The sequence below is a fragment of the Tenrec ecaudatus genome, chromosome 16 (assembly GCF_050624435.1).
Source record: "Tenrec ecaudatus isolate mTenEca1 chromosome 16, mTenEca1.hap1, whole genome shotgun sequence".
NCBI lineage: Eukaryota > Metazoa > Chordata > Mammalia > Afrosoricida > Tenrecidae > Tenrec > Tenrec ecaudatus.
Genome location: NC_134545.1, coordinates 84928721 through 84949640, shown reverse-complemented (window position 1 = coordinate 84949640; position 20920 = coordinate 84928721). Strand labels below are relative to the sequence as shown.

General features: G+C 48.5%; 2 protein-coding genes across 2 annotated transcripts in view; both read left to right on the top strand.

Annotated features, from left to right (window-relative positions):
* PKD2L1 (polycystin 2 like 1, transient receptor potential cation channel) overlaps positions 1-7075 on the top strand; it is a 77241-nt gene extending 70166 nt beyond the window's left edge. The window contains exons 10-18 of the mRNA XM_075533455.1: positions 471-641; positions 838-1019; positions 1415-1535; positions 2591-2689; positions 2882-3003; positions 4732-4858; positions 5878-5996; positions 6274-6397; positions 6902-7075. Of these exons, the coding sequence (XP_075389570.1) occupies positions 471-641; positions 838-1019; positions 1415-1535; positions 2591-2689; positions 2882-3003; positions 4732-4858; positions 5878-5996; positions 6274-6397; positions 6902-7075 (1239 nt within the window). The remainder of the gene's footprint in view (positions 1-470; positions 642-837; positions 1020-1414; positions 1536-2590; positions 2690-2881; positions 3004-4731; positions 4859-5877; positions 5997-6273; positions 6398-6901) is intronic.
* Positions 7076-10500: 3425 nt separating this feature from the next.
* On the top strand, positions 10501-18772 carry BLOC1S2 (biogenesis of lysosomal organelles complex 1 subunit 2). The gene is made up of 5 exons (XM_075534425.1): positions 10501-10585; positions 11000-11116; positions 14548-14667; positions 15339-15443; positions 18311-18772. Exons 1-5 carry the CDS (start codon positions 10531-10533, stop codon positions 18340-18342), a joined length of 429 nt encoding a protein of 142 aa, XP_075390540.1. The 5' UTR covers positions 10501-10530; the 3' UTR covers positions 18343-18772.
* Positions 18773-20920: the final 2148 nt, after the last annotated feature.

The following is a 20920-nucleotide window of genomic DNA, read 5'->3' as shown; positions in this document are numbered from 1 at the left end:
CTCATTTCTTTATGTATTTGACCTTCTGCTCGTATGTCTCTTGCCTTTCTGGTCTCTCTTTTGAAACCCCTGCCATTTTCTTCTTCTCTATCCCGCCTGTTCTGCGCCCTTGACCTCTTTCCCATTAACGGGACACTCACCATTTGCAGGATGAGGCTGGAAAGTGGTGGTGGGAGCTAAAATTCTTTGGCTCCAATTCCCTCCAGCCCTTTACAACCAGCGACTCCAGTAGAAGTGACGCTTATGCATTTACCAGACGCCCCACAATCTTCTCTTGGACTTGAAAATACTTCAGATGCTCCCCAATTATCCTAGCCATGTCCATTAGAACCAGAGCCAGCCAAGAACTCAACAGAGAAGGAGATTGCCCACCTGGCTTCCCACTCTGCGCCCCCGGGGGAGCCTCATCTTTGACCTTCCCTCGAGATGGCCTTGACTTCTGGGACACTTCCTGCCTTCTGTGTTGACAGCTCTCCATTGTGGCAGTGGGCTTTCACATATTCCGAGCCCTCGAGGTGAATCGGCTGATGGGGAAGCTTCTAGAGCAACCAAACATATACACTGACTTCGAGTTCCTGGCCTTCTGGCAGACGCAGTGCAACAACATGAATGCGGTCAACCTCTTCTTTGCCTGGATCAAGGTACCCCGGACCTCCTGACCCCCAGCTCCACCTCTCACTGCCATTCATTCACCCTTCCTCAATATTTGTCCCATGTTTCCTTTTTGCTTTGGCAACTCCCGTGGCCTCCACAGGCCCCTGGAGTGGACGTCTCAAAAATTTTTTTTTCTTTTTCTTGTTCCCTCCTTGGTCACCTGGGGCAACCTGGTGCGTCCAGATATTCAAGTACATCAGCTTCAACAAAACCATGACCCAGCTCTCCGCCACGCTGGCCCGCTGTGCGAAGGACATCCTGGGCTTTGCTGTCATGTTCTTCATCGTTTTCTTCGCCTATGCCCAACTCGGCTACCTGCTTTTTGGGACCCAAGTGGAAAACTTTAGTACATTCATGAAGTGCATGTGTGTGTCCCAGCCCCTTCGGTCTCTGTTGGCCCTCACCTGCCAGGTCCAAGGGCATCCAAGGGGTTTCCAAAAGCTGTGGGACAATTCCATGATCTTTTAAGCCCCTTTCCCCACAGACTTTTTGAAGCTCCCTTGGACATATTGTTGGAGAAGCTGGATCTGCGTCTGTGGGAGTGGCTGTGTGTCAGTCATCTGTGTCCGAGTGTCAGGCACCCTGCTGTGTGCGCTCAAGTACCCCGTGCCAGTCGCTCGGTCTCTGGCTGGGTTGGAGGGTGCTGTATGCAGTCTGTCTGAAGGCACCCACGGGCAGTAGTTAGCACAGTGAGATGGGTGTGGGTGGAGGTCAGGGTGAGGGCGAGGCTGTGGCTGAAGCTCAGACCTGGCTCTTTCAGTTTCACTCAGTTCCGGATCATCCTTGGGGACTTTGACTACAATGCTATCAATAATGCCAACCGACTCCTGGGCCCTGTCTACTTCGTAACCTACGTCTTCTTCGTCTTCTTCGTGCTCCTGGTGAGGGTACCTGTGAGAGCGGGCATGCTTGAGGGCCTGAGGGGTGGGATTTTGACTCCCTCATCTTCCTACTCAAGACTTTCACGAGTTTCTCAAAATTAGGATGAAGAGTGAGGGGGAGAAGTTATTGACCTTCTGAGAGTTATCTACTCTGTCCAGAGTCGCCAGCCTGACCAGGCAATTTTCAGAGTATAGGGGAACTTGCAGGCTCCTTAGTCCAATCAAGCCCCTAATCCTCAAAGATAGAATAAAAGAGGAAAGAGTGACCGCACCTGGAAGCTTCTATGCCTTATTGTCCAAGACGTCCCTCACCCTTGGGGATCTCTTGCTGACTTATATTACCAATACTTTGCGGTTGCTCTTCCTCCCTGCCTGCCAACCATGAAAGAGCTGGCTTGACCTTGATGAACAAACAAAGCCAGTAGGCTTATTACTATAACTGATGGTTGGGGATAGGAGAGATGGCTTTAGGGAGTATGCAGTAAAGAGGTACAATTGTACTCTTTTTTTTTTAAAAAAAGGCACTTTATTGGGGGCTTTTATAACATTCCATGAATGGGTTGTATCAAGCATATTTCACATGTGTTGCCATCATCATTTACAAAACATTTTCTACTTGGGCCCTTGATAAGCTCCTCTTGCCCCCAAACCCTCCCTCCCCTCCCACCTCTATGAATCCTTGATCAATTATATATTGTCATTATTTCCCGTCTCTTACACTGTCCGTTGGCTCCCTTCACCCACATGTTTGTTATTCATTCTCTTTCCATTCGTACTCTTACCTTGACAAATGAACACCTTTACTGAGTATATGGAACAGGGTCTGTGGCCTATGTGGGGGTGTCTTTGGGGTCAGTAATGCTAAGAGTAAGGACCCCATTTGATGAACCATGAACATCGCTAACAGGATTATGCTGAAAGGCTGGGCTCTAGCGACTCTGAGAAGTGGGGCCTGGTGGGCTGCTGGACTGGACTTGAGAGCACTGAGATCCCTGTAGAATAGGTGTCTGGCTCAGGCTGGGGGTGAGGACCAAGATTCCTGTCTTATCCTCTAGAACATGTTCCTGGCCATCATCAACGACACCTATTCAGAGGTCAAGGAGGAGTTGGCTGGACAGAAAGCTGAACTACAGCTTTCCGACCTTCTGAAACAGGTGAAGGGCCAGTCTCTGTGAATTGCACATCTGCATCAGAACTCAGGACCAAGGTTCTCTGTCCTGGTCTGTTCCTATACCCGCATATGCTTTGGGATTATCCCTGGAAGCCTGGCACTCTATGGGTAGGATGGGGACCAGAGAAGATGACGAACCTCTGGGTGCAGTTGCCCACCGCTTTTCCCCTTCTAGGGTTACAATAAGACCCTACTGAAGCTGCGACTGAGGAAGGAGCGGGTTTCAGACACGCAAGAGGCCCTGCAGGGCGGACAGCAGGAGACCAAGTTCGAGGATTTCACCAATACCTTGCAGGAGTAAGCAACCAAAACCCTTGGCCTATAAGTCCTTGATACTGAACACACTATTCTTTGTCTATAGGTCCTGATATTGGCCTATGCGCCTCTGACCTTGGCACGAGGTTCTTTTCTTTGCCTCTAGGTTTCTGATCCTGCCCTTCAGAGCCATGTCCTTGGCTTTTATATCTTTGACTATGCTACATGCTTTGACATGCTCCCAAGGGCGCCCTGGTGCTGTAATGGGTTATAGGTCGGGAAGGTAGCAGTTCTAAACCACCAGCCACTCTGAGGGGGAAAGATGGTACTTTCTACTCCTGTAAAGATTTACAGTCTTGAAACCCCACAGAGGCAGTTCTACGCTGTTAGTCCCTGTGAGGCAGAATCGACTCCAGGGCTGTGAGTTTATGTAACATTCTGGATCAACCGTTCTTGGGCCCAGTATGATCATGGAATCCCCTAATTCTGGGTATACCCTCACTCCCATGAAACTTGGATGTTGGTTTTATGCTTCTTCACAAAAACAAAATCACGGGTTTCTTCCCTTGGCTATTTTCTCCGTCTCTCAGTTATAGATATTGACAAACATTGAACAAATACGTTGTGAGCACCAGCTGTGGATCAGGCACTGAGTAGAACACAGCGGTATTACGTGAGACGAAGTCTTGGTCCTTCAGTAACTCAGAGCCATGTAAGCAAGTAAACATAATCACCGAATAAGTTCGATAACAGAAGTAACTAGAGCAGAGGAAGTATGGAAAAGAGGATGCTCAAGTCCATCTCTGAACATCAGAGACCACTCTCTGTAAGAGTCGATGCCTGAATAGACATGTAGCGAATGAATAGCTTACAAGTAGACAAGCAGAGGGAACCCAGTCCAGGAAAGGCAGTAACAACACGTGCGCACACGCACACATACACTCCTCATTGCTATGGAGTCCATTCTGACTCACGGTGACCCTAGAGGACAGGTAGAACTGCCCCCTGTGACTTTCCAAAAGGATAGCTCTTCATGGGAGTAGCAAGTCTCATCTTTCTCCCACGGAGCAGCTGGTGGGTTTGAACTGTTGACCTTGTGGATTGTAGCTAGCCAGCGTGTAACCGCTGTGGAAATAGGTTAGAAGCCTGAAAGTGAACTACGTGTATGAAGGAGCTTCAAAAAGTTTGAAGGAAAATGGAGTCAAAATGCAAGAGAATTGAATGTCAACCTTGGTGGGGTCCCCTCCCCTGTAAAGGAACCATAAGCAATGGAACATCGCTAAGATGTCAAATGGAGAGGGCATAGGGCAGCAGATGAGACCAGAAAAACGAGCGAGGGCCACATGAGGAAAGGCTTTGCATGTCACCACTGTCTCCAAAGAATGGGGTGCCCAGGAGGGATTTTAAGCAGAAACGGGATCTATTTAGACCTGCACTTTAGAAAGATAAATTACTCTAGTTGCATTGTGGGAGATGGATTTTCAGGGTAGAGAGTGGGAGTAAGGGGCAGAAGAAGAGTTTCAGGAAACAGATTTGACAGTAATCCTCATGGTTGATCACCAGGCGTGAGGGGGGAAGAAGAGATGGCGTCAAGGCAGTTTCTTGGGGGTAAAACCATGGAGACGCTGGCTTGCCCCTCTGCGACCCTTCTTCTCTAGAGGGCAAGAAACTAATGGGTTGTGTCTGGCAAGAGCGTGGGGAGTCCCTCTGAGAGCGTTCACACCACACGCCGAAAGTCACTTCTCCAGCACCTTATTTCATCTTTCTCAGCCACGGGCAAGCAGAGCATGACATCACAGAGCTCGCAGCTGCCTTCACCAGGTTTGACCAAGATGGCACTCGCTTCCTGGATGAGAAGGGACAGGCACAGATGCGCCGGGATCTGGAGGAGGAGAGAGTGAGCTCCCCTGGGTCCTCCCCAACACCCATAGACTCAAAACACACTGCCATCCAGTTGATGGCATCCCTGTAGGTCCAGGCAGAACAGCTCCTGTGGGTTTCTGTAACTCTTTACAGGAAGAGAAAGCCTCATCTTTCACCCACACACAGAACCAGGGAAATTTTCGCAGATGGGCAGGGAAGGCTCTCTAGCCGTTCTCAACGGTTGCCTCACATCAGAATATCCGGGCAGCTTCCGAAATCCCGCTATTTTGGCAGCACGCCCCAGATCAATGCAATCAGAATGTGGCACAGACATCTGTATTTTCAGAAGCTCCCCGGGTGTGGAGGAGGCAGAGAATGGGGGGCCAAGGTAGAGAACCAGGACTCCAAAGCACCGCCTTAGAGGGAAGTGGACCAATTATCCAAGAACCCTTGATAATTCCCTTCAAGGACTTGTCTTCTCCTTGGGATTTCCCACCTCTGATCCCCAGCTGCCCTTGCTGTGCCTGCCCCATCCCTATGGAGCATAAACCAAAAGGTCTAGGGCAGGCGGTGCTGGCAGCTCAGCGAGGAGCCTCGGGCCAATGGTGAGGGCACTAAGCTGCTAATCAAAAGGTTGGAGGGTTGGAGTCTGTCCCACGGGGCCTCAGAAGAGCTGAACAGCCAGTCCTCGAAACCCCCAGAGAGCAGAGATCTTCTGGCACATGCAGGGGTACTGTGCTTTGGAGTTGGCTAGGCAGTGAGAACTTTCCTTCTGTCCCACATTGACCTGACCTCTGGTGACCAGCGGTGAGCGCGGCTTCAAGGAGCTGGCATTTGGTTTCTTTATGAACCGATGCCCCTGCAGTGTGGCCAAGCTGCTGTTCACCACCATCTCCACTTTAGTGACTCGACTCGGGAGGCTTCGAGGGGAGGAGCAGAGCAAGAACTGGAGTCCGAGGCTTGATCCTCTCAGCTCCTTAGAGCCGGTGATGGAACTGAAGTGGATGTCTTCCAGAGTCGCGCCTCTCCCCTGATCTCTGATTTGCTGATCAGGTGGCCCTCGGTGCGGAGACTGAGGACTTGGGCCAGTCCATGGAGCGAAGATCACCGAGAGAGCCGGACTCTGAGGCGGCCAGAGCCAGTGGCTGTGTTTCAGGAGAAGACGTCTGCATGTATGCGAGGCCAAGGGCCCAGGGGACAGCTGTTTCTGCCAGCTCCTGCCTTGAGCTTCTTTCCATAACCTTCCAATTCCTTATTGCAGTTGGTTGGGCGGGGGGAGCCTACAATTCTCCCTCCAAGGCTGGGCCTTACCTTCCTTGCTCTCATCCACCCACCATTCTGTCCCTCCGCCTCTGTAGACCCTCACCCCTTCCTCCTTGCTGTTCCCCTCACCCCTACTCACCCAGCTACATAGCTCTGCTCCCTCCCATGCTCTCAAATCCTGCACAGGCTGACAAGGAGAGTTCTGCAGCTGGAGACTGCCCTAGAAGGACTCATGTCCCAGGTTGAGGCTGTGGGCTCGAAGTTGAAGATGCTGGAGAGGAAGGGCCAGCTGGCTTTCCCCCCTGACCTGGTGAGTGACTCTCACCTGGGCCCTCTTAGCTCACCACAGCGGAATTCTATCATCTTCCAAAATTCCATGGGGGAGATGTGGAGCACTTTTCCAGAGACCGACACCTGTTCAGGCCCCTGGGGTGACTCGAGGAGCCTTGGTGGTGTGGTGGTTAAGTACTTGGCTGCTAACTGGACAACCGGGAGTTCGAATCCATTAGTCACTCCCAGAGAAGGACGTGTCAGTCTGTTTCCATGACAATTGGCAGGCTCTACCACCCCACTGGGGCTGTTGTACATTGTCCTACAGGGTCACTACGAGGCAGATGTGACTTGATGGCAGCTGGTTTGAAGGAGTCAGTTTATCAGGAGTGGCAGGGGGTGACATACAGGGGAAGGCTGGACATTGATCGCCCTGGCTTCAGAGCTCGAGGAGATGGCCTGGGGCTGAAGCATCACAACCAGAAAAAGGAAAATGGGACATAAATGGCTCCTTCAAATGACCGGTCTCTTTTTCTTCTTTCAGGAGCAACAAGGCATTTGGGCACAACTGCAGCCAGGTCCAGCAGTGACCCCACCTCCCTGGGGAGTCCAGCGTGGGGAGAAGAGCGGCGCAGAAGGGGCCCTGAAACATCAGACAGCAAGAGCCTCTCCCTCTGCCTCCCCAGAAGCCCTCTCTCCACAGGCGCTGGATTTCTAGGGCAGCAGATCCACACCACTGCTGCCCCAGCGCCCACACTTGTGTCTCGCCTGGCAACTGCTGCCTGTGCGTGTCGCTGGGCATCACGCTCAGTCTGACAACTCACAGGCATGTGTGTGTGTGTGTGTGTGTGTGTGTATGTGTGTAGCCACGTAGCTCTGTGAAACACAGTGACATACCCTGTCCCTCTGGGTCTCTCCGTCCCTGTGCTCCTAGACCTAGTTGTGTTGTGGTGATTAAAATCCAACAAATAACAATAAATGATCAATAGATTCAAAGAAAGGAGGGTCATGGTTCTCCCCCAACGCCTGGAGCCGTGCTTGGTGGAAGGCAGCAGGCCTTGTCCAGCTGTCTGCCTACTTGCCTGTGCATCAGATCCTTGATGTGTCTCAAGACCACCTGCTAGCTCGTGTGGGTTCCTATCTTCTCGGCAGTTTCCTTGAAGAGCAGGTGAGGAGCAGGAGGAGCGAATCTCACCTTGTTGCAGGGGAGTCAGAGTGACCCCTTCTTAGAAGGATCCACTAAGATTGTGGGTCCCGACATTGTGGGGACTGAGGGGGCTGTGCACCCGGAGACAAAGTCGTTGCCAGAGGGAGGGAAAGCCCCCAGGCTTTGGAGACCTTTCCATGACCACGTGGTGCGCTCTGATGCTAATCTTCCACAGGACCACGTGGGTCCCCCTCCTGACCATCCATAAAACTCCGTAGGAAAAAACCCAAGACTTTGTATTTCCTTTGGGGGCTCTAGAGGGCAGCGGAGAGATTAATACTGTGAGCTGAACTTGTACTTGGGCTAGGGAAGGCTCAGCCCCTTTGGAAAGTATGGACTTGGGTGCAGTGACCAACAGGCAGGAGCTGGACTGCCCCAGAAGTCCCGAATTAAGACAGGAATGATTTGAAATGGTTTGTAGTTCTTTTTAAATCATTTTATTGGGGCCTCATACAACTCTAATCATTCACCCATCCATCCATCCATCCATCCATCCATCCATCCATCCATCCATCCATCCATCCATCCATCCATCCATCCATTGTGAAGTGCATTTGTACATTTGTTGCCATCATCATTTTCAAAACATTTTCTTTCTACTTGAGCCCTTGGTGTCAGTTTCTCATTCCCCCCTCTCCCTCCCCACCCTCCTTTCCTCATGAACCCTGGATAATTTATAAATTATTATTTTTTCATGTCTTACACTAACCGCTATCTCCCTTCACCTACTTTTCCACTTTTGTTGTCCACCCCCCTGGGAGGGGGATTATAGATAGATCATCATGATCGGTTTTCCCTTTGTGGGTGGGGTGGAGACCAGCTATGACTGTGCTCTAAGGGATAATGGGAAAAGTGACCTGAGAGGTAGTCCTCAGGATGGAGAGAGTGAGGTTAAGGGGGCTGTGGGTTGCTTTAGTGTCTGTGTGTGTGCGCACCCATGTATGGCATGTGGGGTGAGGGACGCTAACCAGGGATAAGACAAGGAACTACACCAAGATGATGGGTGGCTAGGAGCCTGCATCCAGAGGCCTAATCGATTTCCTCTCTCCTCTCGCCTTGCCCTGTCCTGTCCTCCGTTGCACTTCCCATTGCTCCCTGACCTTGACCTCCTCCATTCCCTGCACCCCCTCATCTGCATCCCATAAAGCATGCTCTAATAGACATGGAGGGGAGGGAGTTCATGGAGGCACAAACAGTTAAGACAAGGCTATCAGTGTGAGTTATCAGTTCAAGTCTACCTAGATGTCCCTTGGGAGACAGGCCTGGTGCTCTGAAAAACCATCTCTGCAAACCCCGTGGAATACAGTTCTGCTCCATGGCACACGGCTGTTTCCCCACGTCTGAATCCACTGGAAGGCAACTGGTTGATTTGGAGACTCCTAGGACGTTTGTAGGCGCCCTCACGGCATCATGAATTAAGTGCTGGGTTGCTAACCAGAGGGTTGGAGGTGCAAACTCAGCATGGGCTCTGCTGGGCCAAAGAACTGGCCACCTGACCTGGCACAGAATACCACCTGGAGTCTCAGGGTTCAACATGGCTCATGTACACCAGCACAACAGGAGCCTCATGGGCAGGTAAGTGCAATTGACATACCCAAATACCATCGTTAACGCGGTTGCTTAGGTTTATTGCAGAGACTCCGGAACCAGATGAAAGTGACAGAAGCCGCTGATGGTCGAGCACAGGACTCATGTCTCCAACATGGCTTTCTGAGTTTGGGGCTAGGGATCTTTTATGGGGGTTAAAAAATTGGGAAAGGAGAGTTTGAGGTGGTTACTAGCATCTGGTAAAACGGTATACTCCGATGGTTCAGCACAAAACGGGATGATCTGCATGGTTACTACTGTAAAAGCGCAAAGCCAAACTCACTGCCAACGAGTCCATTTTGACTCACAGCGCCCCTAAACACAGAGTAGAAATGCCCCAGTGGGTTTCTGAGACTGGTTCAGAATCTGTAACTTGATCCAAGTAGAAAGCCTTGCTTTTCTACCACAGACCAGCTGGTGGTTTCCAGCAGCTGACCTTGCGCAGCCCAATGCCTAAGCCGCTAGACCACGAGGTCGCTTTGTTACTGTTAAGGGGGGGGGGGGGAGAAGGGTAAGAGGGGAGGGGGCTATCCAGGGGTTTTGGGCCCATGTACAGCGAATTGATGGCCGTGTGCTTTTAGCCTTGACCGTCAGGAGTTTACCAAAGGGGCATGGTTGGTGCACCCATGCATGCTGGCGGGCCACATCTGGTCTTGGTTAGCTTCAGAATCGGCTTTTGTCTTGTGATTGAGGGAGCGTTTTTTGCAAGAAAGGAAGTCTCTTCCCAGAGAACTAGGGCAAGAAGAGGAGAAAACGATGCGTTTAGGATGAACCCTCCCACTGCTGGCCCATCGCGTCCAGCACTGCCCTTCAGTCAAACGGACTCGGTGGCCCCGTGGGTTATGCACTGGGCAACAGCTCGACACCATCAGCAGCTCGGCGGGAGAGAGGTGAGGCTTCCTGGTCCTGTAAGGAGTTACAGTCCCTGCAGCCAGAGGGACAGGCCCTTTCCTGTTAGCGCGGCTGAGCCGGCCGCGTCCGTTTTGTTTTTCGGTTAGAGGGCGGTGGGGAAGCCCTGGGGCTTCGTGGTTACCGCCGGGCTGTCAGCCGCGCGAATGCGGTGACACTACCAGCCGCTCCACGGATGAAAGATGGGGCTTGCTCCTCGGGTACCCCAGGGACAGTCCTGCCCTGTGCTTTGGGGTCGCCATGAGTCGGAATTGGCTCGATGGCAGCGAGCTTGGTTTGGATTCTGTCTTCAGTTTGGGCTTCGTGCTTACACTTCGCTACGATTCAGTATTTGAAGGCCGACTTGACAGGAAGGTTGAGCAACCCGGTCGGGCGGCTTCGGAGAGCCGCAAGGGGCGGGGCGGGGCCGGCGAGCCACGCCCCCCGCGCAGGCGCAGACGTTCCCGCCCCGGAAGCCGCGCCGGTGCAGCATGGCGGCGGCGGCCGAGGGCGTCCTGGCTGGCCGAAGCGACGAGCCGGTCCGAGGTAGGTGAAGTCGATGGGGGCATATTGCCTCGGGGGGGCTCGGGGGCCCCCGGGCGGGGGTCTCACGAGGGCGGCTGGTGATGACGCACCGCGAGGGCGGGGCTGAGTGGCGGCTCACCTGGCCGGTGCCGGCGGGTGGCAGGGGCGCGTCTGTGCGCGTGCGCGAGTGTGGCCTGTCAGCGGCGGAGGGGTTTTGACCGCGCCATCGGGTCCGCGCGAGGTGCCGGTGCGCTGGGGTCCAGTCCGGGCATGTTCGATGGGGCAAGGTCAAAGGAGGCCTTTAAGAGTCCGCCAGGCGGAGAACGCAGCCAGGGTGCTGGAGTGCGTGCGGGAGCAAGGTGGTAGGTGGGTGGCCCCTTGGCTTGATGAGGCCTGGCTAAGCACCGGACACTTACTGCTTCTCTCGTGGCCCAGATGACGCCATGGTGGAGACAGCCGAGGAAGCGAAGGAGCCTGCTGAGGCGGACATCAACGAGCTGTGCCGCGACATGTTCTCGAAGATGGCCACTTACCTGACCGGGGAGCTGACAGGTGAGACAGGGCGGGGTTGGTTTGCTTGCTTGTTTTGGGGACACTGACAGGCACCACTCCTTGCCAACCCCAGGTAACCTGTGATGTGCTTTTCAGTTTGTTCTTCTGTTCCGTGTACCCAGAGACTAGCCTGTTGTAAGTCTGAATGAGTCATGAATGGGACAGAGAGAGGCCCATGCACTTCCTTAGAGAAGCTCAGGGAACGGCTTTCAGACGCTCGCATCGCTGTGGAAGATGCCTGTGTAGGTCTCTGTGGTCTGGTGATATGGAATTGGTTCTGATTCATCCTGACCCCGGGTAGACGACAACGAATGAATACCTGGCCTCATCCTCTTCACCATGTTGGAACCCATCGTTGCAGCCACAATATCAGTCCATCTGGTGAAGGGCCTTCCTATTTTGCACTGACGCTCTTCTGTACCAAGCATGATGCCCTTCTCGAGGGGCTGGCCTCACCTGAGAACATGTCCAGAGTATGTTAGGCGAAGTCTTACCATTCTCGCTTCTGGTGAGCATCCTGGCTGAGCTTCTTCCGACATATCTGTTCGTTTGTTCTGGCAGTCCGTGGTACTTTCAGTGTTCTTTGACATTCCTTCTTGTTCTTCCTGGTTCATTGTCCAGCCTTGGCAGGTGTATGAGATGGTTGAAAATACCCTGGCTTGAGTTAAGGGCACCTTAGTCCTGGAAGTACATCTTTGCTTTGTAACACTTTTTTAACAATGCCGTTTACAGCAGATGTGTTCAATTTAGGTATCGTTTGATTTCTTGACGGTCGCTTCCACGGATCCAAGCAAAATGAATCAGTGGATCCAAGCAAAATGAATCACTGTTGTCTTCGTGTATAATGATACTGTGTAGACGCATGCTGAGAAAGCACCAGAAAATGAACATGCACTCATTCTGATCAAGAAACACATGATTGACAGGACAAAGGGGAGATGATACAAGATGACAGAACAGAAGCTGGCAGTTTGGGTAATGCAGATATGTGGATAGGAGTGAGAAATGACATGGAGACATGGAAGTGACCTGCAGATCTAGGGACATAGTAGGTTGGTTGGAGAAGTAGATGATTCCCGTGGGGCATGATTGGTTTCTAAGCTCACTGTGTGCTTTTCGGTGGGCAGTGCTCATGATCCTAGTGTCCAGGAGTGTCCAGAAAGTGACACCTGGTTCACTGTGGCTCATAAACATTTGTTTTTTAGTTTATGATGCTTTAGGTGAAAGTAATGGAGCCCTGGTGGCATAGTGAACTACAGGGTCACTGGTTTGAACTCACTGCTTTCTCCATGGAAGAAAATGAGGCTGTTAACTCTGTAAAGATTCAAAGTCTCGGAAGACCGCAGCAGTTCTGCTCTATCCTACGGGGTCCTATGAGTCAGATTCAACTCGAGGACAGTGAGTTTGAGTGAGTTAGGTCAAAGTTTACAAAGCGAGTTAGTTTCCCATTCAACCACGCATACTTTTGTTACTGTTGTTTTGTCACATTAGTTGCAGTCCCCTCCATGGAATGGCACTCTTCCTACTTCCTCCCTGGATCCCCTATTTCTGTTCATCCTTCTTTCCTGTCCCTTCCTGCCTTCTGAGCTTTGGTTTGGGGCAAATGGTTGATTTTTCTGAAGATTAAGTTCCTCTTGGGTAAGAGCCCTGATGGGGGTGGACTAGGCATTGGACCCGAAAGGTCAGCAGTATGAAGCCACCAGCTACTCCCGTAAAGAGTTGCAGTTTTAGATAGCCACAGGGCCAGTTCTAGCCTGCCCTGTAGGGTCACTATGAGTCTGAACCAACTTAATGGCAGTGAGTGTTTGCGTGGGTGTCCTTGTTTACTTTATCAGTCGGTCTGTGTGAATGAAAGGTGATCCCTGGAGGTGAGGTCAGGTCTGGGTTGGAAGGGTGCCTAAGGGCCAGCGTGCAGTCATGGGGGTAGGTCAGATGTGTATCATATTGTTTCACTTCCCCAGGAAATGGCAGTGAGTTAAATTGGTAAACCTATGAGAAACTATAAGAAAAGGCTTAGAAACGGTTCATATTTCTATTTTATCAGCCTGATTATCTATCTATCTACATTTTTTAGTTCTCTCTAAAACTCCCAGAATTTGGCGAGAGTTGGTCCCCATTCTTGTGAGACTCTAAGGAACTACCATCAAGCAGCTGCCACCTTTAGAAAGGACTCGCACTATCCAGTTGGTCCCCACCACTGCCTTTTTCTCCCCCTTCCGTAGTTCTTAGACTGCTGCTTTTTTCACTTGTGCTTCAGAAGTGGTTTTGTGTATTGACGTCTCTCTCAACACTGGTAAAGTGAGTGGTAGACTCAGAGGACTATATGGTCCAGGCGGAAGAGAGCATACTTCTTTATGGAAGTGAATAATTTTCTTATGTATGTAATATGCAAACAGCTGGCAGGCTTAAAGCCCAAACGGAAAACAGTGTTTCGTGCTCCCTGCAGTTGCTCTTTCCCCATTTCCTACTGTAGCTAACAGTGCCACCCTTCTTCCAGGTGCCTAGCCTCACACCCTCAGTTATTAGCTTTGGCCACTTTCACCCCCCAATATACATTTCCGCGTGCCCGAGAAACCCCAACCCTGTAATATTCTCTCAGGAGCCCTGCCGATGAAGTGGTTTAGTACATGGCTGCCAACCAAAAGGTCACCGGTTCAGAACTCACCTGCCACTCTGAGCGAAAGACGTGGCGGGCTAATTCTATAAAGTGGATGGTCTGGGACTGGATGGGGCAGAGTCCCTGTTTATCTAGGGTCGCCAGGAACCTGAACTAACTCGATGGCACAAGACCACCAGCGATGCTCCTGCACCCACGCTCTCCTTTCCCACCACTGCCTTAGACCATCACTTCTCCAGCAATGGTTGTCTGTCTGCCTCTGGTTGTCCCCCTCGTACACCATTCCCCCATGCTCCCACTGCTACCAGATTGCTCCCTCAAAACCAAAGGTCACTTGCTTTTCAGAAATCTGCATGAGCGTGGGAATTGAGGGTTTGAGGAGTACTCAAATGTTTTGGAAGAGTCACTGTATAAAATGCAATAGAGAACTATGTGTACAATAGCAAATCACTCACTGAGAAGTAGTAAGGTCCTAGTTGATGGTATGTATTTTCCTTCAATTCTCTCTCTGCTTCTTTCCACCCCCCACCCCCATATACCTTTTTATGCTGTAGAAGCTGAGATACTGAGACGTTGGTGCCCCCTTTTCTTAGCACACAAGTGTCTGCTTTCCATTTCTAACCAAGATTCTGAGGTGTCTGAATCCTATTTGTTTGGAATCATTTGCTGATTGCTACTTCAACCTTCAAAATACTCAGCTTCTTTGATAATTCCCTAGGTTCTACCTGTAATTAATTGTCCTGCAGCCTACAATTGGACATTCCTTTGAGCCAAGACACATCTTTCACACATGCATTTTCTTTTTGTTTTAAAGCCACCAGTGAAGATTACAAGCTTCTGGAAAACATGAACAAACTAACCAGCTTGAAGTATCTTGAAATGAGAGATATTGCTGTAAACATTAGTAGGAACCTAAAGGACTTAAACCAGAAGTGTAAGGAATGCTTTTGATAATTAGATATGTTTGCACTGATTGTCCTTTTGTGCCGAGGGCAGTGGGGAAGGGGCGGGAGCATGGCCTCTGCCCTTGAATTACAGAGTTAGGGGGAGTTTTCCATTCTGAGGACTAGCATGCTTTGATGGCCTCGTGATTTCTGGTTGGAATCTGAACTTACCAGTTTATTCCGGGAAAGGAGAGAGGCAGAGGCAGAGGCAGAGCAATTTGATTCTAATGAATTTATTTAATAATGAAGTCCATAAAGGAATACTCTAGAAATGGAGAAAATCAGAAAATTTATAGATGGAACAATGCACATTCAGAGTGATGAGTATATTATTTTTTCACAAATTTATGTTTGTTTTTCCTACCTCTACGGCACTCCTTGGTTGGAGAGTCCTTGAGAAACTGAGTCATTAGTGGAACGATTGCTCTCCGAGCAAGGGATGAAAGCGTGAAAACAGGAGCCTTGGGCGAGATTTACTGTGTCTGGGTTGCAGTTGTGCCTAATCACGTGCCTTACTAGTGATTAGAACTCAGGTCAACCTCCCCGACTCTCTAAGGCAGTGCAGTAGACACCTTAGCATTCTCCCCCGCTCTGTGCTCCCTCCTTTTTCTACCCTCCCTGTGATCCTATACAAACATGTGGTTTGTCTTTGTTTTTAAAGATGCTGGACTGCAGCCTTACCTGGATCAGATCAATTTAATTGAGGAGCAGGTAGCAGCTCTTGAGCAGGCAGCCTACAAGTTGGATGCATATTCAAAAAAACTGGGTAATGTTTAGTTCCATTTTGGTTTGATAAAGAATAATCATTGCCGGGACAAGGGAACAACAAGTGATTCAAAATCTGTGGAGTGAAGGGTGTAAGAGGCCTGGTAGGGCTTGATCAAGGGCAGTGTAACTGAGAGGAATTATTGAAACCCAAATGAAGGCTGAGCATGATAGTGGGACAAGAGTAAAGTAAAAGGAAATAGAGGAAAGAATTAGGCAAAGGGCATTTATAGAGGTCTAAATACAGGAATTTACATATGTAAATATATTTATATATGAGGATAGGGAAATACATCTATGTGCATATATTTCTAGGTTTAGTATTAAGGTAGCAGATGGACATTGGTCCTCCGCTCAAGTACTCCCTCAATACAAGAACACTTTGTTCTATTAAACTGGCACTCCATGATGCTCACCTTCCCTACCCTATCACTGAAGACAAAGCAGGTGCATAAGCAAATGTGGTGAAGAAAGCTGATGATGCCTGGCTATCAAAAGATACAGCGCCTGGGGGTCTTAAAGGATTGAAGACCAACAAGCAGCCATCTAGCTCAGAAGCAACAAAGCCCACATGGAAGAAGCACACCAGCCTGTGTGATCACGAGCTGTCAAAGGGATCAGGTATCAGGCATCAAAAAACATACATTGTGAATGAGAGGGAGTGTGGAGTGGGGACTCAAAGCCCATCTGTAGGCAACTGGACATGCCCTTACAGAGGGGTTGCAGGGAGGAGACAAGCCAGTCAGGGTGCAGTGTAGCCACGATAAAACATACAACTTTCTTCTAGTTCTTTAATGCTTCCTAACCCCCACTATCATGATCCCAATTCTACCTTACAAATCCAGCCAGACCAGAGTAATGGAGAGTGCTTTGAAAATGATAAAGTTTTTTGTAAAAACATTTAAATACATAGCTTTGGCGAGGGGGGAGGGCGGGGATTCTGATTTTCTAGCTGAGAAGCAACAAAGTCTACAGCAGGGGTCCTCAACCTTTTAAAAAGGGGGCCAGTTCACTGTCCATCAGACTGTTGGAGGGCCGGACTATAGTTAAAAAAAAACAACCAAACAAGTATGAACAAATTCCTATGCACACTGCTCATATCTTATTTTGAAGTAAAAAAACCGAAATGGGCAAAAACACCTGGTGAGCCAGATAAATGTCCTTGGTGGGTCGCATGTGGCCCACGGGCTGTAGTTTGAGGACCCCTGGTCTACATGGAAGAAGCACACCAGTCTGTGTGATCATGAGATGTTGATGGGATCAGGTAGCAGGCATCAAAGACCCAGAACAAAAAATCATATCAATGTGAACGAGGGGGAGGGCAGAGTGGAGACCCAAAGCCCATCTGTAGACCATTGGACTTCTCCTTACAGAAGGGTCACAAGGAAGACCTGAGCCAGTCAGGGTGCAGTATAGCACCAATGAAACATACAACTTTCTTCTAGTTCTTTAATGCTTCCTAACCCCCACTATCGTGACCCCAATTCTACCTTACAAATCCAGCCAGACCAGAGCATGCACATGGATACAAATAAGAGCTGGGATTACAGGGAATCCAGGACAGATACACCCCTCAGGACCAATATTGAGAGTAGTGATACCAGGAGGGTAAGCAGAAGGTGGGGGGAGAAAGAGGGAACCAATCACAGTGATCTACATACAACCCCTTTCCAGTGGGGCAGACAACAGAAAAGTGGGTGAAGGGAGACATTTGTCAGGGTAAGACATGAAAAAAATCTTAATTATAAATTATCAAGGGTTCATGAGGGTGGGAGGGAAAAAACATGAGCTGATACCAAGGCCTCAAGTAGAAAGAATATGTTTTGAAAATGATGATGGCAACAAATATATAAATGTGCTTGACACCATGGATGTATGTATGGATTGTGAAGAGTTGTACGAGCCCCCAATAAAATGATTTTAAAAAGTTTAAATCCATAGCTTTGGGGGGATTCTGGTTTTGGGGGTTACCCCTAGTATATGACTAGTTAACATTTGTGGCATGCCTACAGTAGTCTGTCTTTTAATCTGTATGTAAACCAATTGTACGAAATTTATTATTATTATTACTAACACAAATAGCATTACTGAGTATTTAGTGATATATCAGACACTGGTCTTAATCTTGCTGCTTCGCCTGTGTTGTATTTTTATCTCTTGATAATCTATGAGTTAAGTGTACTGGTTAAATAACTTAGTCAAGGTGGCAAGGCTAGTGTATGAAGGCGCCTTCTTCTAAGCTCGGTGTGTTTGAGCACACAGTAGACGGAGCATCTTTAATAAAGTTTTAAAAAGCAGAAGCTGGCTAAGTTAAGGGTTTTCTAGAAGACTTATTTTCCCCTAAAGAGGAAGCTGGTGCTTTTAGTGTTGTCTTGCTAACCAGCTGTAGCGCATCTATCCGTTATTTAAAATGTTGAATTTGTTTTTGTCCTAAGTATAATGTACAGATTATTTTCTTTTCATCATTAATAGCTATCGCCTAAGGAGAGTGGCTCGTCACAGGCTGCGGTTTGACATGGGTGGGTGATTCATCGTTTCAGTGTCCGCAGTTACATTTGGTAATTGGTTCCTGGTAACCTTACTATGTGGAAGTCTTGTTGCCAGATGCTTTTGAAGTTTTGAAAGAAAAGGAGAAGCTACTATTTTAAGGAGCTTTTTTGTTGTCTTTTCAAAATGGCCTTCCTAGCATGAGTTTATGGATAAGGATAGGATATGGATAGGAGAGAAATTCTTTTGTACTTCCTGGGCCCGAAATTCAAACTGACAGTTTGTTGTTTTAATAAAATTTGTCTGAATTTTTAACTCAAAAGGACCTTTCGAAGAGCCACTCTTAAAAGATTGATCTTTCTTCCCTCTTCTCCCTGGTAGAAGCCAAGTACAAGAAGCTGGAGAAGCGATGAAAATCCTCTTCCTGTGGAACAGAGTCTGCGTTTTTTTAACCGTTCAAGAATGTTTTATACGCTTTGAACCCTGGGGCTGATGGAAATGTCAAAACCCCTCAAAAGGAGAAGATGCTGGACCATCCCACACTGGAGTACACTGGAGGACTGGCTCTCCTCCTGCCCTTCCTCTAGGCAGCGTCCTTCAGAAACTCACCCTCTAACTCCTTACCTTCTACTTGAATGCTTTGCCATCCGTTCACAGCAGAGACTCGAAGTTCAGGAAAAACCTGGGCTTGCCAGTACGATCAAATGAGAGGACCTATTTTCTCTGGTAGTGGTTGTTTGCTATTTTCTTAAATGGCTGATCTTTATGTTACGGTATAAATGGTTTTTGCTATTAATAATGCTAATGTATTGTTAAGAATCTAAATTAAAAAGAAAATAAAACAAACACGTCTTTTGCAATTGATCACCTTGGCGTTGTCAATAATCTGTTTTTCCACAGCCCTGCCAGTATCATTTATTCTAGGTCGAGCCTTCTAGGCGAAGTAGAAACAGTGCAAGGAGTGTCTCGATGCTTTGTGCATGGGACGGGCCTCTGCTCTGGGTGTCAGATAGCTGGGAATGCACCTAGTGACCTGTGCTCCTTTGTGGAAATGTGACAAGGTCCAAGATAGGATGTCGGGGTGTGGAGGTGATGGCTGATGAGATAGGGCTGCCACTCAGAATATAAAGCCTTTCAAGAAACATGTTCCTCATTTCTGGGAACCCTGGGGATTTAGGCATCTTCCTTGTAGACAAAAGACACCATTGGAGGATACTGATTTACCGGTTTGGCTCAAAAGACAGGCAACCTTACCGAGAGCTGGGCTTCCGCTGCTACGAAGGTGCTTGAGGTTCCCACTTCGTCCTCAAAAAGAGTTTTTAATTGTTTCTATTTCCACTACCCCTGTTCTGGATCACCATAATTTATCCACTGCTCCTGGGGACTGTTCTTGTGATCTCTTCTTGTCCCAACCATCCCACCAACCCACCCTCCACGCTGCCGCAGGTCAGTCTTTCTGTATAAACTGGCCACATTATTCCTCCTGCATTTGCTGGTGTCATGTGGCTCCCAATGAGAAGAAATAGCTGCAAACGTCCAGTGATCAGAATGCACTGAAAATGACGAAGACTTAAAGCACCGAGGAAGACGAAAGCCTACAGCGGTCAGCATGGATTGCACCTCAGCATAAAGACTCAAACTCCATCATAAAGAGTGAAAGTGTACAGGTAAACAAGTTCCTCACAAGTGAGGTACAGGAAGACTAAAGGCACCCAGGTAATTAAAGAATGAAATTAATTTAAAAAAATGAATTGATGACAGTAAAACCGTTGCTGGTGAATTGATTTTACCTCGTGGGATGGACTAGAACTGCTCCAGAGGGTTTTCAGTGTTGGCATGAGTAATCCATAGACTTCTAGGACAACTGACAATTCTGCATTGGGAGTATAGCCAGAATACTCATTAAAAATTAAGGCTTTTTAAAAATGCAAAATAGCTAATAATAGTTATTTAAACTATTCATCACAAGGTTGCACAAGGAGACAAATAAAATGACACCACAGCTTAAGATACAGAGTTCTACACAGAAATCATGGAGAGGAAGGACAGACGTCTATAGAAGTAAAGACCAGAAAGAGGGCAGGTCAGGGCTCTTGGCTGGAGACTGGCTTTGATTAAGTCTTGGCTGGAGGTTTCTTTTCATCAACCATGTAGAAGAGATTTACAGTTGCAAAATAATAGAAAATTCCTTCTGGAATTGTTACTTGCCCTCCTTTAGCAAGTTTTTCTTGTAGAAGAGTAGATAACTAGACAATTCAGGCTTGATGTCACTCCTGGGAAGTTTGGGTTACACCCCCAGCCCCAATGGAAAGAAAAAAAAACTTCACCTGTTTCGGGGTGAAGAAAGCAGGGGCATCAATATCTGTGAGTAAGGAACTTGGTAGTTACCAAGAAGGCATTGCAGAAGTGGGGAGAAATAAAAACGGTGGTGTGTCCTTAAACTAGTGTTTTAATTTTTAAATTACCTGATGCCTGTGGTCTTCCTGTACTTCAATTGTAAGGAAATCCTTTGTTTTCCTGTATGCATTAGCACTGTTGTCTCCTACCAGTGGGCCTGCGCTCTGCGCATATATAAATGCAAAAACCAAACCCAAAGGTGGGTGGACTAGGGTTGATTTTTTAAAAAAGACTAGCAATTGCTCCAAGGAACCGTGGTGGTGCAGTGACTGCTTGGCTGCTAACTGAGAGAGGTTGGTGTTCAGAGCCCATCCAGTGACTCAGTGGGGGAAAGACTGGGCTCTTTGCTCCTGTAAACAATTAGAGCTTAGAAAACCGGAGAAGGATTATGCCTCTAGTGAATTCCCTCTGAACATAGTCCAGGCACGTGAATAGCCTGGTTATCAGAGAACATTGTAAAATCTTATTATGACATATAGTTAGGTTAAAACTTAATACCTTACCATTTGATCTCCCTTTTGACTCATTTTAAAGTTGTTTCAGCTTTTACTATTTTCTGCTTTCCCATTGAAATTTTTGGACATTGTTGCCTTT

Coding starts and splice junctions, on each gene's coding strand:
- BLOC1S2 (XM_075534425.1), top strand. CDS start 10,531: ATGGCGGCGGCGGCCGAGGGCGTCCTGGCTGGCCGAAGCGACGAGCCG. Junction 11,117..14,547: donor CCTGACCGGGGAGCTGACAG/GTGAGACAGGGC, acceptor TTTGTTTTAAAG/CCACCAGTGAAGATTACAAG. Junction 14,668..15,338: donor AAAGGACTTAAACCAGAAGT/GTAAGGAATGCT, acceptor TTGTTTTTAAAG/ATGCTGGACTGCAGCCTTAC.